The sequence below is a fragment of the Camelus dromedarius genome, chromosome 23 (assembly GCF_036321535.1).
Source record: "Camelus dromedarius isolate mCamDro1 chromosome 23, mCamDro1.pat, whole genome shotgun sequence".
In the NCBI taxonomy this organism is placed as follows: domain Eukaryota; kingdom Metazoa; phylum Chordata; class Mammalia; order Artiodactyla; family Camelidae; genus Camelus; species Camelus dromedarius.
Window position 1 is genome coordinate 15405184 of NC_087458.1, and position 19102 is coordinate 15424285.

At 35.7% G+C, this 19102-nt stretch overlaps 1 protein-coding gene across 4 annotated transcripts in view; it reads left to right on the plus strand.

The window, feature by feature from the left end:
- POU2F1 (POU class 2 homeobox 1) overlaps positions 1 to 19102 on the plus strand; it is a 146812-nt gene that overhangs the window by 115542 nt on the left and 12168 nt on the right. For 3 of the 4 annotated variants that reach the window (XM_010984450.3, XM_031435849.2, XM_031435848.2), the window contains exons 13-15: positions 807 to 912; positions 16804 to 17149; positions 17903 to 17991. In XM_010984450.3, the coding sequence (XP_010982752.1) occupies positions 807 to 912; positions 16804 to 17149; positions 17903 to 17991 (541 nt within the window). Of the gene's footprint in view, positions 1 to 806; positions 913 to 16803; positions 17294 to 17902; positions 17992 to 19102 lie in introns of those variants that run through there. The other variant, XM_064477953.1, reaches the window with a different exon arrangement.

The window sequence follows — 19102 nt, forward strand, 5'->3', positions numbered from 1 at the left end:
AAGAAGATTGTTGAGTTTGCATTTCGGATACTTTCTTGTTAATTTATTTTTAATTCATTTGAATCTGTTCTAGGAGGTTTTTCAAACTAAGGTCATCATTAATAGCACTTACTAGTTTGTTAAGTGAAGGTTATTGTTGTTAAATGGTGAGGCTTTAATCATAAAGTTTATGGGCTAGTAGCTGTGAAAGAGATAGTCATTAGGTACAGTTTTGTTTTCTGTAGGTGGACTAGTTGGTGTTTGGGATTTATTTGTACTAGAAAAAGGAAGAAAGGAAGGCAGTATTTCTTACAACACTGTAGAAATACTTATTTCAAAAGGAAACTGTCAGTTTTTTAAAATTTGCTTTGGATTCTTTCCATAATGTCATAAAACCAAAAACAAGACAGTCTTGTCCTCATAGAGTCAAAAATAAAAGTAATAAGAACTCCAGATTCCCTGATCCTGTTGAATAGTTTTCTTGTTTAGATTAAGTTTATAATTGGTATAATATTTCTTACTGATTAGATAGTATCTGACTCAACATTATTGAAATTTGAGAATATTTTTATTCTTTTTAAAACTTGGGGAAAGCCATTTGTAGTATCAATGAAAAATCGTCTACTAAGAGCAATCTCAGCATAAGCCAGGTTTCTCAGTTCCAAGGTCAAAAAGTGATTAATATCATTTCCTTTTAGATTTTTATTTTATTCTACTGTATCTAGAATTTGAAATTTTTTATAGGCAAAATAAGTCTAGAATATGAGCTTAAATTTTAAAATTTTGACTTTTAAATGCTTTTGCATATTTTCATTTCTGACCTCTAGGTGGCAACCACGCCAAGCCTTGTGACAAGCAGTGCAGCAACTACCCTCACCGTCAACCCAGTCCTCCCTCTAACCAGCGCTGCGGTGACTAATCTCTCTGTTACAGGTAAGCAGCAGCCAGGCTTTGCAGCACTGAGGCAAATGGTAGGTTTGTGTGAGAATCTACCATTAAATTATGAATTAAGACTCTTAACTAAAGATATATATTGCTTTTTTAAAAAGTTATGTATGAAAACCTGAACTCCAAAAATATTATGAATAATACATTTTTCAGAAAGACTATTTTCACATGAAGATTTTTCTCATCTTTTTTCTTTCCCACATTAATCTATCTTCTACATTGCTCCCAGAGTTACTTTTTTTTAAGTAACTCCTCTCCCTTAAAAACCTTCAAAAGCTGAAGCTTTTTGTATTCGGGAAAACATCCAGATCATCATGAAGTCATAAATTATTTCAAGTCTGGACCTTATCTTCCACTAGTCTTTTCTCCATCCCATCTTCAGCACACAGGAGGGCTCCTCCATACCCTTGTGAACATCCCTATAGCCTAAAATGTTGCCCATTCCAACCTCTTCTTCTTTCTGATAGTGATGAAACTGTCCCAGCTTAGGTATCAATTCTTGGAAATATTCTTTAGCTTTTTCAGGAAATTGTTTATTTCTACATGCCTGTATTATAAACAATTAAATTTTTACACTCTGTCAACAGACTACTTCTCAAAAGATTTGAATATTCTTTTTAAAATATCAATGCCTAAAGTTAGTGCTTGGCACACTCACTATAAAATAAATAAATTTTGTCCCTTTAATTAGCACATTTCCCAAATACATTTAAAATACTTAAAAATAGATTTAAAAATTTCTTATGTATAGCACAAGGAACTATATTCGATATTTTATAATAACCTTTTGAAAAAGAATATGAAAATGAGTATATGTATGTATATGCATGACTGGGACATTATGCTGTATACCAGAAATTGACACATTGTAACTGACTATACTTCAATTAGAAAAAAAAAACAAGATGTAACCAACAAAGAAAACAAACCAAAAAAAACCCACAAAAATTAGGTAACTTAGTGTCATCATCAGAAGTTTTTTAGTGATACATAATGCAGAAGGCATTTTATAATTATTCACCAGGCTGATTATGTGCTAGTAAATGATTAGATGGATTTGTGATATTTTACAATGAAGCTTAAATTTAACCTGGAGTTGGGGGATTTGGTTTTCTTCACTCATATTTCAGGTTCATGACGCTACTTTGGCTCTGTGACCTAACCATGACGTTAAAATCGAATAAATGGCTTTATATAGTAATTGAATTTCTAAGTTATTAGACAATTGTATAGTATTTGTTTATTTAAAACAATACTTTTTTTACCTCTTTTTGGGTCTTTGACCCCTTTGAAAATTTATCGAAAGCTATAAACTTTCCCCCTCACAAAACAGACATACCCACAATTTTTAGTAAAATATAAGAATGTTTATAAATGACAAACCTCATCAGTCTCCACCTCACCATGGCTTGCCATTTGCAGATGTCTTAGGGGCCCACAGATTACAAATTAAAAGCCTCTGTTCAAGAGTATATAGTATTCAGCACCTCAGGTTAATAAGCAAACTGTTGGTGATTGGTTGCCATTATGTTGGGCGCCAAAACATGAAATTCCTGCCTTTGAGGAACTTACTGTCTACTCAGACTGCCACTGGTTGTTAAATTGTGTACTTTACCTCCTAAACAAAATATAAATCTTATTATGTTAGGTCTAAAGATACCCATCTTTTGCAGAAAAATTCTGAAACAATTAATTTTAAGAACATATACATACTCAAAGCTAGCAAAATTTTTTTTATCATTTTTTATCTTTTTTTAATCTTAAATGACTAATCAAATTTTCTTAAACTTGATTACTCATCTCATTCATGCAGATTTAATTAAGAGTTTTCTGAAATGCTAGTAACTTTTTGGGGAATGAAATTTTTCTTTAATTATTAAAATATTTAACATAGGAAATTCAAATAGAAAAGACACAGTCAAAATGAATAATATTTTTATTTTGTCTTTTTATCTTTTTTATATGTACAATTCTAATAGTACTTACAGTGATGTATCTTTTTTTTTAACAACATCTTAGTAGATATCTTCCTTTGTTATTAATAGTTTTTACATTTCTACTTTTGATTTGCCTTTGTCATATTGTTTGCATGGTAATTTCATAGACATTTCCATATGGTGCCATCACAGTTAAGTTCTAGCTAGGTGATCCACTTTTCCAGTTTGAAAATTATTGCAGTTATTACATCCCAGGAAACCCCTCAGTCTCCAAGCCATACATCTTGTCTCGCTTGTTCACTTTTGTATTCCTTGTGTCTAGCACATCACCTAGCATGTATGATACCCAGTAATTATTAAGTGAAGTTTTCATTATTGTAAATAATGCTATAAAGAGCACCTTTATACATATAGCTGTTTCTTAAATTTTATATTTTTATGTAATTTCAGACTTACAGAAGTTATAAGAATAGTACAGGAGAAATCCTAAATTTCTTCCTCACATTTTCCAAATATTAAAACCTTGCTGTATTTGCTTTCTCACTTCTTTTTCCTCATTCTGTGTGTTTCTCTTTGTGTGTGATTTGTTTCTGAACTATTTTAAGAGCAAGTTGCAGATATGCCCCTTTATCCCTAAATGCTTTACTGTGTATATTTTTATAAACAAAAAATTACCACATATAACTAGGGTACAGTTATCAAAAATCAGGATATTAACATTAGCTCAATAATATCTCGTAAACAGTTCACATTCAGATTTTGCCAGTTGTACCAGTAATATTCCTTATAGCAAAAGAAAATGTAAGATCATGCCTTGCATTCAGTTGCTGTGTCTTTTTAGTCTCATTTCATTTGACAGTTTGAGTCTTTCTTTGTGTTTTGTGACACTGATTTTTTTTTTTAACTATAGCTATCCCCTTAATTTGGATTTACCTGGTTGCCTCATGATTAGATTCAGATTACATGGTTTCGGCAGGAATCCCACGTAAATGATGTTGAGTTCTCCTTTGTGCATGACTTGGAGACACATGCTGTTGATTAGTCCCACTACTGGTGATATTAACTTTGATAATTTCATTAAGGTGGTATCTGCCAGGCTCAGTCTCATCTTAAAGTTTCTCTGCCTTGGGCCTAGAATCAGCCTTCAAGGATCCCTGGTTTCTTTTAGTGAGAAACAGTGCTTAGAAACCAAGATCTAGGCACTATAAGTGCCCGTTGATACTTTGTGGTCATTGTTTCCAGGACGTATCAACAGAAGGAGATGTACATACACATATATAATGTATATATATTATATGTGTGTATAGATACACACACATATGTATATTTATATACGTACATCCACACACACATCTATGTGCATTTTTCTTTATCCAGCTATCTACTTACATTAAAATCCACAAGTTCATACTGATATCTCCAGTTCCATTCCATTACCCTATAATTCGTTCTTTTCTATCCTAACCTCTCTGCATATTTTAACTCCCTTCTTAGTGACAGTGAGTAAGTAACCTGGCTCCCATTTTCATCAAGTTACTTAATTGTTCCATCGTATGGTGAAGAGAAAGTGGTTTCAAAATTGCTAACCTATGCCTCTGAAAAGAAAAAAGCCTACTAATTCCAGTATTTGTTCAGAACTCTTGTCTTAAGCCTGAAGGCGTGAAGTCCAGATATTGCATTCAAAAGTTTTTTATTAGTCCTTTTTGTATCCTCTTCAGTGTAGTTACATTATTCATTTGAAATTTAGTTCAGTTTATTTGTATTCGATATTAATGTTTTTCCTCCCATCCTTGTGTTTTTTTTTTAAATATATGAGATATTAACATGGTTTTAAAAGTCAGGACTATACAAAAAGTTCCCCTGAGAGAAATGTCATTCCCTTCTGTCATAATTCTCTATATCCTTTCCCTCCCATTCCCATTTATGCCCTTCCTGTGTTTCTTTTGAATGAGAGAGAGATGTATTTTTTTTAATTTACCTTTGTTACTTTAAAGCTAGCATACTATAAATGATCTTTTGCGCTTCGTTTTTCTCGCTTAACAAAACATCCTGGAAATTACTCCACATTAGTTTCTAGAAATCTTCATTATTTTGTTTCATTATTGCAGAGTACTCCATTATGTGGATGTACTGCAGTTTGTTTAACCCCATTCCTGTGGTCTGGACATTGTAATTGTTGTGTGATTATAAACTATTCTACAGGAATAACCTTGTGTATATTTGTGTGTGTGTGTGTGTGCTGTTGGAAGTGTGTCTTGAGGGTAAATTTCTAGAAGTAGAATTGCTGTGTCAAAAGGTACACGCCTTTTGTAATTTTGCAGGATGCTATCAAATAGCCTTCCACACAGATTGTACTTACTTTCACTCCCACTAACTATATGAGAGAGCTGGTTTCCCCGTAGCCTCTGCAACAGAATGGTATACTTTTTAATTTTTGCCAGTCAGATATGTGAGAAATCGTATCTCAGTGTACTTTAAATTTCAATTCTCTAATCATGTGAAGTTGAACATCTTTTCATATACATAAAATCCATATCTCACCTTTTATAATAGTGAAATAGGTGTGTTTCAGGTTGACTGATCAGTGTTGCACAGGCTATAAATTCCAGTACAAAGGAAGTAGTAAGAGCCAAAGTTGTTGTCTTCTTTCCAACCATGTTAATTTTCTGTTGGTACATAATAAATGACCACAAACATAGTGGCTTAAACCAATACTCACTTACTATCCCACAGTTCTGTTGGTTGGAAGTTTAATCTGGGTCCTTTTCTTAGACACTTACCAGGCTAAAATCCAGATGTTGGCTGGGGCTCTGACCTCATGTGGGGCTCAAGATCCTGTTCCAAGTTCATTAGTTGGAGGAATTCTATTCCTTGTGGTTATAGGACTGAAGTCCCCTTTTTTTTTTTTTTTTTTTTTTGGCTGGCTGTCAGCTTGATCACTCTCAGCTCCTGCAGGCTAACCTCAGGTCCTAGCTTCATGATATTCTCACAACATGGCAAGTTCTTCAAAGCCAACATGAGAACCTCTTCAGTCAGCTACTGTGGAGGGTCTTATATAAGATAAGGTAATCAATCCTCTCACCTTTGTCATTTAATATAACCCAACTAAAGGAGTGACTATTCCTTTTCTCATCATGTTCACAGATCTGTCCATACTCAAGATAAAGGAATCATACGTCTGGATTTTGACATCTTCCTTTAAAGAGCTTTTGAGTTTGCTTTGACAGGCAAATAAGTTAGTACAGATCAGTTTGATCTTTTCAAGTCTTATTTTTTAAGCTTTGTTAGGTTGGACATAGAGTAGCCTTCACTAGTTTAACTCTGCTGCTAAGGTGTGGCCCTTCTGGGGTCTCTACTGAGTGCCCAGATATTCAACAAAGTTTCTCCTCTCTGTTTAGCCAGAACTGGAGTATCTCCCTGTCCTACATGAATTCTGAGGATCATTCAGTTCACAGCCTCCCCGCCTGGACTCACGGAGTTTCCCTATGCACGTGCAGTTTAGTATTCAACCAAAGATCCAAGGGAACCCCTATGCACATTCCTAGAGTGCTTTCTCTATTTAGTTTCTTCCTTTCCTTTACCCTCTCCTGCAGCTTTCAACCATTTCCGCATCCAGTGACTGGTCTTTGACTCCTTGATTCATTGAAATTGCTGCGCTCTATCTAGTTTCCTCTTTGGATGCAGCAGTTTGGAAAGTGCTTCCAGATAAAGTCCAAGTGATTGTAGGGCTTGCGTCATTTGTTTCCCTTTTTTCAGGCATCACAGCCCTGTGCTGCCAGTTTTCTCACGTCTGAAGTATTTTCTCACATTTCTCTATTCTTGTTACGGTGAAAGGGTGAGTTTGCTATCATTAACTTTTTTTTAAAATTGAAGTATAGTCAGTTACAATGTGTCAGTTTCTAATGTATGGCGTAATATCCCAGCCATGCATATATATACATATATTTGTTTTCATATGCTTTTTCATTAAAGGTTACTACAAGATATTGAGTATAGTTCCCTGTGCTGTACAGAAGAAATTTGTTTTTTTATCTATTTTTATATATAGTAGTTAACCTTTGCAAATCTCAAACTCCCAAATTTATCCCTTCCCACCCCTTTCCCCCCAGTAACCATGAAATTGTTTACTATGTCTGAGTCTGTTTCTGTTTTGTAGATGAGTTCATTAGTGTCCTCTTTTTTCTTTGTAGATTCCACATATGAGTGATATATGGTATTTCTCTTTTTCTTTCTGGCTTACTTCACTATAATGATGATCTCTAGGTCCATCCATGTTGCTGCAAATGGCATTGTTTTATTCTTTTTTGTGGCTGAGTAGTATTCCATTGTATAAATATACCACAGCTTCTTTATCCAGTCATCTGTCGATGGGCATTTAGGTTGCTTCCACATCTTGGCTATTGTATATAGAGCTGCTATGCCATCATTAACTGTCGTGGTCAAAGGGAAAGTCTCTAAAAATGTTAAATTAGTAATCAGCATTTGTGATTGTGACAAGGTCTAAGGTGACCCTTTATGGTGCCTTCCTCCCAGTGTTCATGCCTTTGTATAATCCTCTCTTGAGTGTGGGCTGATCCTTTGGCTTGCTTCCCATCAGTAGAATGTGTCATAGGTGACAGAACATCTCTCCACGTTTACATTACATTTGCAAGACTGTCTTGTTAGCAGACTTACTCTAGGGACCCTCTTCACCAGTCTGGTGAAGTAAGAACTGAGGAAGTACACAAATCAGGGAACTGAGGGTGACGTTTAGGCACTAAGGCAACCTTCAGCCAACAGCCAGAAGGAAGCTGAGTGCTTAGTCTGGGACAGCAGGCAGAGTCTGCCAAATTTCTGCCAAGAACCCAAGTGAGCTTGGCAACATACTCCTCCCCAGTCATGCCTTTAGAGTGGAGCAGAATCTGGCTGACACCTTGACTATGGCCTTGCAGAGGACCAGCTCAGCTGTGCCTGGACACCTGACCCACAGAAGCTATGAGGTCACAAGTGTCTGTTGTTTAATGCTGCTAAGTTTTTGTGGTACTTTGTTAAATAGCAGTCAAAAAGGAATACAGTAATACTATGTTTGTATAAATATTATTCAGGGCCAGTTCATATGATTGAACCTATAGGGTAAAAAATGTAATCTTACGACACTTAAACTTTGCTCTTTGAAAGAGAAGATTACAAGAGTTGATGTCAAATGGATTTTCTTTCCTTATTCTTGTCAGCAGTTGCTCAAAATCATGCCCCATTTTAATTTTTTTCCTATTTAGACCATAACTTTCTTACCATAGCTTCTTTTTCTCTAACATTTCTATCCTGCCCTTCTTTTTTGTTGTTGTTGTTGACAAAAGTTGTATATTCTTCCACCCATATTATTTGTTAAAGACATCCACTGTCTTCATCATACAGCTTACCTAATGCAATCTGCTTTCTTCCTGAAGACCATCTCCTTGGGATCTCTGTGATTGCTTACTTTAATTTCTTTTCATTGTGTCCTGTGTTAGATACAGTATTTCTAAGCTCCCATCTCCCTCTACCTTTTACTCTCAAGTAATTTTTTTTCTTTATTTAGAAACGTATGGGAGAGAAAATTTCCAAGTATATGCATAACTGAAAAGTATTTTGCCCTTGGAGTTTATTTGTAGTTTGTCCAGAAATAGAATTTTAGGTACAAAATTCCTTTTCCTTTGCATTTAGAAGGTATTGCTCTGTTGCGTTTTAGATTCCAGTATTGCTGATAAAAAGCCTGATTTCAGTCTAATTTTTGTTGGTAATTTCTTTTTTTTCCCTCTGTAAACTTTAAGGACCTTTTTATCCTAGGTGTTCTGAAATTTCACTAGAAGGCATCAAGGCATGGGACCTTTAAAATTTATCCTCTTTGGCCTTCAGTGGGCATTTTCAATTTGAATTAATGTCTTTCTTCAACTCTGGTAATTTATCCTTGTTCTTTATTTCTGGAACATATTTTAAACACACTTTAAGGATATTGACTTTTTAAACTTTTTTAAAACTTTTGTTGTTGTTGTTTGTTTGTTTTTTATGAGGAGGAGGTAATTAGGTTTGTTTATTTATTTGTATTTGGAGGAGGTCCTGGGGATAGAACCTGGGACCTCGTGCATGCTAGGCATGCGCTCTACCACTTGAGCTGTACCCTCCCTGCTTAAACGAACTTTAAGCTTTCGAAATTGATCCTTTATATCTTTAACTTTTCTCTTGTGTTTTTCATTTCTTAACTTTTTATACTTTGTTCTTGGAAATATATCCTGAATTTGATCGAATTGTTCCTATGTTCTCGTTTTTTATGATTGTCATTTATATATTTATCCAAAATTGTATTTTTAATTTACAAGAACTTTTCTTTTTTCTGATTCCTCCTTTTTACAGCCATCTATTTTTAATTTGTAGGTACAGTACAAATTAGAATTGTGTTTAACTTGTTTCTTCTGTCCTCAATTCTGCTTACTCATTTTGTTGTTTCTTTTGTGCTGTGGATGCCTTTCATTGTCCGGTGATTTTTGGTTATTTAGTCATAGTGATGAATGCAAGACTGTATTATTTAGTATCAGTCACTGGTGGGGCTTTTTCTACCATTGTGCAGCATCCTCTCCTCTGACTGAAAGGGAGCTGTGAGCTGTGAATGTGGGGAGAGAACTGCCTGTGGGTGGAAAGCAGGCAGGCAGACCAGGCTCTGCCCTCACACCTCCTTCAAATGAGTGGGATGCCTGTGCTTACACTAGTCCTTAACCTTCCACACTCACATTTTTATTTCCCTTGAGGAGTGATGGTTGACATTAGTTCTCCTCAGATGAGAAGTCTGGCAGAGGGAGAGAAAGTCCCACTGACAGGGCTGGTGTGTGGACAGTCTGGTCACCCTGATGTCTGCCGTTGTTCCTGCCTTCTGCCTCAGTATTGACAGCTCTGAGCTTGGAATCCCCTCAGGGCCCCATAGGGTAAATGATTCTCACCCTTATCATAGTCTTCTACTGTGCCTTTCTGGACTGTGGTTGGTTTTCCTACCACCCAATTTCAATTTCTTCGTCATTTCTGCAAATATGTCAGAATCTCATCTCCTCCGATCCCTGTCCCCGGAACTCTCACTCCCTTTTTTATTCCTTTACCGTTATTTGGTTAGGATTTTAGAAGTGAAGGAAAAAAACATAACTATCTTGTCTGATTGACATGGTCGTTTTTATTTTCCTGATATCTTCCATAGTGCTTGGCACAAAATAGGTCCTTGGTAAACTTTTCTAGAATAAATACAAGAATGATCATGGCTGTACTGCTCCAGAAAGATATGTGTTCCATTGTGTCTTTAAAACTTGCAAAAATTCCACAGCCCTTAATAATCTCAACTAGACATGCTGTTCCCCCAGTTATTTTTCTAAGATAGTATTTCATAATGAACCATATGCAACTCTATACCTGTTATCAGGCCCTCCCCATTCACTTCTTCCCCTACCCATGGCAGTGACTACTCTGTCTCTATGGCTTTGCCTGTTCTGGACACTTCATATAAATGGAATCATATAATATATGACTTTCTATATCTGACTTCTTCCATTTAGCATATTACCTATGTTGCAGAATATATTAGGACTTCATTACTTTTTATGTTTGAATGATATTTCATTGTATGAGTATGCCATATTTTGTTTATTATTCACAAGTTGATGAAAGTTTGAATTGCTTCCAGTTTGGGCCCATTTTGAATACTCTTGCTGTGAGCATTCATGTACAAGTTCTTATGGGTTATATGTTTTCAATTCTCTTGGGTATATATTTAGGAATGGAACTGAACAACTTTATGCCAAAAAAAGTTAAGCAACTTAGATGAAATGGACAAATTCTGAGAGACAAATTACCAAAACTGACCCCAAAAGAAATAGAAAACCTAAATAGACTTAAAACAAGTAAAGTAAATGAGTCAAAAAGAAATGCCCAGGCCCAGATGGCGTTAGCAGTGAATTCTGTCAGATACTTTACAAAGAAGTAGGAGGTGATCTTTAATAATCTCTTCCAGAACATACAGGAGGAGGGACAACTCATTGTATGAAGCCAATATTACCTTGACAAAACTATCACAAGAAAAAAATTATAGACCTGTGTCCCTCATGAAGATAAACATAAAAATCCTCAACGAGATCTTAGCAAATCAAATCCAGCAACATATAAAAAGATTATACATCGTGGCCAAGGAGGGTTTATCCCAAGAAAGTAAAGTTAGTTTAATAACTGAACATCAATTAATGTAATATACCATAGTAATAGAAGAAAGGACCAAAGACTTCGTGATCATCTCAATAGATACAGAAAAAGCATTTGACAAAATCTAGCAACACCCATTCATGTTAAAACCCTGGAATAGAAGGTACTTCTTCACCTGACCAGGAGCATCTACTAAAAAACCTACAGGTAACAGCATACTAAATGGAGAAAGACTTGAATGCTTTCCACCCTAAGACTGGGAAGAAAGCAAGAGTGTTTGCTCTCACAGACTTCTAATTAGCATTGTATTAGAGATTATAACCAGCTTAGCAATGGAAAAAAAATTTAAAACATCCAATTTGGAAAGGAAGGAGTTAAAACTGCCTTTGTTTTCATTATCCTGTATGTATAAAATTCCCAAGGAATCCACACACCAAAAAATGTACTAGGACTAATAAATGAATTCAGTGTTGTTGCAGGATACAAAGTCAGTATATAAAAACTCAGTTGCATTTGTATATATACAAATACTCTGTCTCTATGGCTTTGCCTGTTCTGGACACTTCATATAAATGGAATCATATCATATATGACTTTCTGTATCAATGAACTGTCCAAAAAACTTAAGAAAATTATTTTATTTATAATAGCTTCAAAAAGAATAAAATGCTTATGAATAAATATAACAAAAGAAGTACAAGACTTAAACTGAAAACTGGCAGTTTGCTGAGAGAAATTAAAGAAGTTCTGAATAAATGGAGAGATATTCCATCTTCATGGTTTGGAAGACTCAGTATTCTTAAGGTGACAGTTCTCTGTAAATTGATCTATAAGTTTAATACATTCATAGTCAAAATTCCAACAGGTTGTTGGGGTTTTTTTTGTTTGGTTGGGTTTTTTGTTTTGTGGAGGTTTGTTTGGGGTTTTTTTTTTTGTTTGTTTTGTTTTTTTGCAGTAATTGATAAACTCATTCTAAAATATATATAGAAGGGACCCATCGTAACCAAAACAATTTCGAAAAAGAATGAAGTTAGAGGACTTTCATATCCTGATTTCAAAGCCTACAAGGTGCAGTAAACGAGAGAGTGACGTCAGCACAGGGATAGACATACAGATTAATGGAACAGAAACAAACCTTTAAGTGTGTGCTTTATTTTTGACACAGGTACCAAGAAAATTCAATAGGGAAAGGAAAGTCTTCAGCAAATGGTTCTGGGACAATTGAATATCTTCATTCATGAAAATAAATTAGACCCTTACCTGATACCATGCAAAAATTAACTAGACAGGATCAAAGGCCTAAATGTAGGAAATAAAACTTCTAGAAAAAAAGTAAGAGAAAATCTTTTGTGACCTTGGATTAGAGAGGTCATAGCTACAGCATAAACCATAAAGGGAAAAAAAAAAAAAAGATAAATTGGACTTCATCAAAAGTAAAATCTTTTGTACACCGGGAGACACCTTTAAGAAAATGAGAAGACAAGCTGCAGACTGGGAAAAGCATTTGTAAGTAACATATCTGATAAAAGAATCATATCTCGAACACATAAGGAACTCTTAAAACCCAATAGTAAGAATACAAACAACATAGTTTCCTTAAGGGACAAAAGATATTAATATACATCATACCAAAGAAGACATAGGAATGACTAATAAGCACATTAACGCTCAACATTATTACTCATTAGAGAAATGCAAATTAAAGCCATAATTAGATACTAATTCATACTCATTAGACTGGCTATAATCAAAAGCCCCTAAATAACAAGTGTTGGCAAGGAGCTAGAGAAACTAAAACCCTCATACATTGCTAGTGGGAATGTAAAATGATACAGCCCCTTCGGAAAACACTTTGACAGTGTCTTTAAAAGCTAAACATAAATTTACCATCTTACCCAGCAGTTCCCTCAAGGGAAATGAAAACATGTCTACACAAATGATCATAGCAGTATTACTGGTAATAATCAAAGACTGGAAACAAACCATTACCCATCAACTGGCGAATGACTATTAACGCCGTGTGGTCTGTCCTTGCAGTGAAATACTTTTCAGCCAGAAGAAGGAAGTACTGATTTGTGCTGCACCATGGATAAACCTTCAAAACAGTATGCTAACTGAAAGCAGCTAGATGCAAAGGACTACAATCGTAATCGTATGATTCTATTTATGTGACATATCCCGGAAAGGTGAATGTATAGATACAAGAAGCAGATGACTGGAGGCTGTAGGTGGGAGCGCTGAGTGACTGCAGATAGGCACAAGGGATCTTTTTGGGGTAATAAAAGTATCACAAACTGGATTGGGGTGGTGGCTGTACCACTGTATAAATATGTTAAAAATCATTGAATTTTGCACATAAATGGGGTGAATTTTGTGATACAAATTGTACCTCACTAAAGCTATTTTTTCAAAAAGATGCAGTGGATGCTTGCTTGGGTAGCACATATACTAAAATCAGAATGATACAGAGAAGGGGGTTAGCAGATACAAACTACTATACATAAAATAGATTAACAACAAGGATTTACCGTATAGCACGGGGAACTATATTCAATATCTTCTTAAAACCTATATTGGAATATAGTCTGAAATATATATAAATATATATATACTGTATATATTTAACTGAATCACTTTTCTAAACACCTGAAACTAAGACATATGGTGAATCAACTATACTTCAATAATTATTTTTAAAAAAACTTTTTTAATTAGAAAACATGAGGTTGGAAGCAGGAGGTTGTGGCACACACTGTATTCTCGCATATAACTTCCTACTAACCTTGTGAGGCAGGTGATAGCATCTTATTTTGTTGTCAAGGACATTGAAGCTCAGCAAGCATCACTTTTCTGATCAAAGTTGTCCAAGTAATTAAGTATCCAAGAATTTAATGTCATAAAAGGTATATATTGATTAAAATGTGATTCACTGGCCGGGAGAGTTAATTTGAAGACCACATTAAATTATTATACTCTAGTGCTCATGTGACATTCATACTGAGGACACACAGAATGTGGTTGGAAGATAACAACCAAAAAAAACTACTTTGGATGGTTTCTGGAGCCATCATCTTTTAGCCCAGGTTAAATTCGCTGATGAGATTATTGGGATTTTCTTTGTATACATGTGGGATTTTAAGAAAGTGATACTGAGGTGGCCTGAAAATGGCAGTGGGGAGTAAAGAAAAGGCTACTGTAAACCTTTAACCTCAAGATATGAGCAGTTTCAGTTTCAGAACTTTGAAAGGGAAGTGGTACCCGTAAGTAAAATCAGGTTAGATAAGGTGAGAGATTGGTTAAGAAAAGATTGAAATTATATTGAAATTTCTTAGCAGTAGACAAGAAACGAGAAAAGACATTTACCTTTCTATAGAACACGGGGCAGGTCTTAGGAGAAGAATGTCAAAGTGAAAAAGAATGTATGAGTCTGCCAAACGTAGGACCCAACAGAGCATCAACTGCTCAGTGATATAAATTGATCTGAGAGCTTTAGACCTGAACAAATAATGAAACTGTGATAAATAATATCCCCAAAGATGTACTTACAGACAGCAGCAGTAAAGAGCAGAGTCATCTTTTTTTTTCCATTTTTCAGTTTTATTAGGTAGAATTGTTACAATTTGACTGCACATACGCATATTTATTTTTGAAAAGGACAGAAAGAGAAGTAAATCCTCCCTTTTCAGTTAACAATAAGATATCTTGGTTGGTTCCTTTTTTTTTTTTTTTTTTTTTTTAAGAAAAAATAAGACAGATGGATTTGGGGGATGAAAAAGAAATATGTTTACCCAATTCATTCAGAGACTGCCTAACACTTTTGTGCAGCGTGATAGGAGGTGGGAAAAGTAGAGTCAGTTCTGAAAATAGATGGGTGTCTGATTTTCTCCCAGCTCTGTGATACGTGAAAAAAAAATTTCCTTAGAGTTAATGAGATGACAGTTGAATTCTGTGTGCTTTTCGTAGAGACCAGAAGAAGACTTCAAAAAGATTTTAAAAAGAACAAAACTGCCTGAAGTTTTAATAAGGCTGTTAGGAGAGAAGCCTTCTATGCTTGATAGATTTTATCACAAAGAAAGTTCTTTTACATACATCTTTTTTCTGATGTGTTTATAGGTTTGAAATACTTATTTTGATTGGTCTAGTTCTTCTATCATCTTTGAAGTCTTTTGAACCTCTCTAAAGTATTACAGTGAAATTTTAAAGATGCTTTTTGTCTTTTTGAGTTCTCTATCCAGGGAAAATACCACTTAGGTTCTGCCTTATACATATATGTAGTTGACTATATCCTAGAACATAGTGGCTTTCGCTAAATTAAGTTCCAGCTAGCTCAGGCAGCCTGTTTCTGTAGTATGTAGCGTTTACCAGTAACTGAAATAACAGGATAATTGGCATCTTCTGCTTTATGGAACGTTATCAATACCTTGTGCCTTATGAGTCATTTCTACTTTAGGCAAAGGGACTTAACACTCTTTAAGCCACACTTCTGGAATCCACCAAGCCTAACTTCTAGAGATATTTTAGACCTGTGCTATCAATGTGGTAAGCACTAGACTCGTGGCTTTTAGACATACAAAATGTGGCTAGTTGAAATTGAGATGTGCTTTTCAAAGATTTACTATGAAAAAAATAACTCAATTTTTAAATATTATTTTATGTTGAAATGATAATATTTGGATATATTGGGTTGAATAGAGTATAAGATTGAAATTAATTTCACCTATTTCTTTTTATTATTTTCAATAAGACTACTAGAAAATTTTAAATTACACGTTCATATTTCTATTGGACAACATTGGTATTTCACATTAAACAATTTCAGTGAATGTGTTTAAGTTTTCAATGATTTTTTTTTTTCTTTTTTTGGCAGGGTAGGGGGGAGGTCATTAGATTTGTTTGTTTGTTTGTTTGTTTGTTTTTAGAAGAGGTGGTGGGGATTGAACACAGGACCGCGTGACTGCTAAGGGTGCAATCTACTGCTTGAGCCATACCTCCCTCCCTCAATGATATTTTTAATGTTAGTTATTTGTATTCAAATAATGATTTTCTAGATCTTTTCTTTCATAGATCTTTTTTCTGAGATTTTTTATGCCAACTTTTATGAGATTCATGATATCATTGTGTGTTGTTCATTGTTGTTTCCATGAATAAGAAAATGTTAACCACAGGAGACTTTTCGAGAGGTGATTTTCATTACAGAATAGCTGCTTAAATTTTTTAATGCAAAGAAGACATCTAGACATATGCCGTTAGTTATTTTCATCCTATTTCTTTGCATGTTGTTATTGACACTTATTTTAGAAAGAGACGTACCTTTTAGTTTTTCTTGCCTTCATTGTTTTGTTTTGATTTTTCTATAGAGACTACTAAGGAGATTTCTGAATGAAGAGCTTTTCAGAAGCTGGGGTTCTTTTGCTTATGTGTTTCTTCCCCGGAGCAGTTACGTTCTGTAGCTAGAGCTTCTCTGATTTTTTTTTCAAATAGGAAATTGCAATTGGGAAGCTGTGTTCTCTGTTTTGTGGTGACTTTATTGCTTTTGCCTCTTACAGTAGGATTCATGGTTTTGGTTCTTGAAATGTTTGTTTTTGTGGTATTTTCCATAAAAACACTAAACTAGGTTAATAAAAAGATATATTTAGAGGTTACTGGGTGGTAGATTAATTACTCAGTTGATTTTAGAGTACAGCTGAATAAAGCAGCCATTCTTCCAGAAACATTTACAGGTCAGTTTCTAACCTGATTCTCTTTTCAGGCACTACAGACGCCACCTCCAACAACACTGCGACCGTGATTTCCACAGCGCCTCCGGCTCCCTCAGCGGTCACGTCGCCCTCCCTGAGTCCCTCGCCTTCCGCCTCAGCCTCCACCTCTGAGGCATCGAGTGCCAGTGAGACCAGCACAACACAGACCACCTCCACTCCCTTGTCCTCTCCTCTCGGGACCAGCCAGGTGATGGTGACAGCGTCAGGGTTGCAAACAGCAGCAGCCGCCGCCCTCCAAGGAGCTGCACAGTTGCCAGCAAATGCCAGCCTTGCCGCCATGGCTGCTGCCGCAGGGCTGAACCCAGGCCTGATGGCGCCCTCACAGTTTGCAGCTGGGTAAGGCACTTTCTCATCTGCTTCACGTCTGAGAAACAACTAGGAGGTGTTCCCTGCAGGTATTCTTAGGCGATACTTCTCATCACCACCTTAAATGCGGGGAAAAAAAAAAAAGAAAAAAAAAAAACTCTTTAAAGCCACAATCTCTCTGAAATGGGGTGAGCTATAGTAGTGAAAGGACTTTGATTATGGTTGGACTTAGGTTTCTTAACAGGGCAGTAGTCATATCTTTATTTCCAGATGAAGACCCAGAACACCAGGCCACAGGCTATACCTGGGTAATGGGGCAGGTAGGAAGCCCAGAAATCTTGGCTCTGATTTTTATGTCTTTGCCATTATGTCTCAACTGTCTGCTTTCTAATTCTCAAACACAAATAAGAGATACAGTAGTAAGATTTCCCAATTGTATATTATCATCAAACATAAGAATTATTTTGTATATTTTTTTGCTGTTTTTTTTTTTTTCCCTCATGTTTTGGAAAAAAAGAGAGAGAATGAAGCAATTCAGAGTCAGAATGACTGCAAGTTTTACATTTTGTGGGGGCCATAACCTTGTTTTGCTTTGTACAAGTGAGCATCAGGGAAAGCAGATAACTCAGAAGCAGTAACCAAACCATGTAAGAATATAAAGAGGGCAACAGATAATTCCATGTGCTTCTGGAACTGTATTTTCCTTTCTCTCATCCCTGTGGGGGTGCTGTCAAACTGACAATGTGTCTGCCTTATAGTAAAGTGACTCTTTTGGACTTGCAGAGGAGCCTTACTCAGTCTCAATCCAGGGACCCTGGGTGGTGCCCTCAGCCCAGCTCTGATGAGCAACAGTACACTGGCAACTATTCAAGGTCAGTAGATTTTTTTTTTCTTTAATGCAGGAAGTCTGCTTTGCTAGAGGTCAAAGTGATGGGAAGAGCTAGTTGAATTCATAATGCTGACTAACTTGAGGACCAAGAAAGTGTCCTTGTAAAAAACCTCTGTAGGTGTCAGTTTGTAAGAACCGGAAATATGCTTAGTTTGGTGTACTGCGAGAAACCAAGCCTTTTATGCTGATATTTATCTTCTGATAGAAATAGACTTGGAGGCAGAATTTCCCCCTAAATTTATCCAAAAAGTCATCTGAGACCCATCCCCAGGCAAATTCGACCAAGTAAAATTTCCCAGTCCTCATCCTCATCCCCAAGAGAACCATGTACAAGAAGGCCTTATAATGAATTAACATTGGAGCATGTTATGCAGGCTTCAAGAGTATTTTTAATTCTTGTTAAGTTCTGCCCTGTGTATATCCCCATCATTATAGGCATATATTCTATTGGATTATGTCTCTTTTCCAAGCCAGATGGCTCCCTTTTGGCCTTAGCATGTGATCCAGTCCAAAATGAGTCTAAATCCACTCACTGCATATATTGAAGGATTTGCCTTTTTTAGCTTCTGAACTTTGTCTCTGAAGATGCTTGCTGTTGCATGGTTCAGGGAAACAATTTGAGAGACATCCCTATATGAATCAGAGAAATATTTCTCTTAAAGTCAAAACGGTTTGTGCTTAAATGAGAGTTCTTGGGGCCAAAAATAAGCTATTAGCCAACTTCAATTAAGATTAGTGTTTCATGGATGGTATCTCTACAGTATACTGTAGACAGTGTTAGTTACACACAAATCCAGAACATGACCTAGATTACCTTACATTATATTGACATTCTCATTGACTAAAGCATATGTGAAATTGATGGTTAGATCTGTAAAGCTTTTGTTATCCAAGAATTTCTTTTTGGAATGAAATTTGTGATAAATCACTTTTTTTTCTTGCATTATGGTCTATCTCTGGGCTGTAGCGATGCTAAAAAGGCAAAATGCCCTCCATAGGGCAGAGTTGAGGACAGAACAGATGCTCTCTGGAAAAATCCAGAACTGGGCTGTGACCCTAAGCCTGAAATCTCAGGAAACTTCAAGCTGTACCAA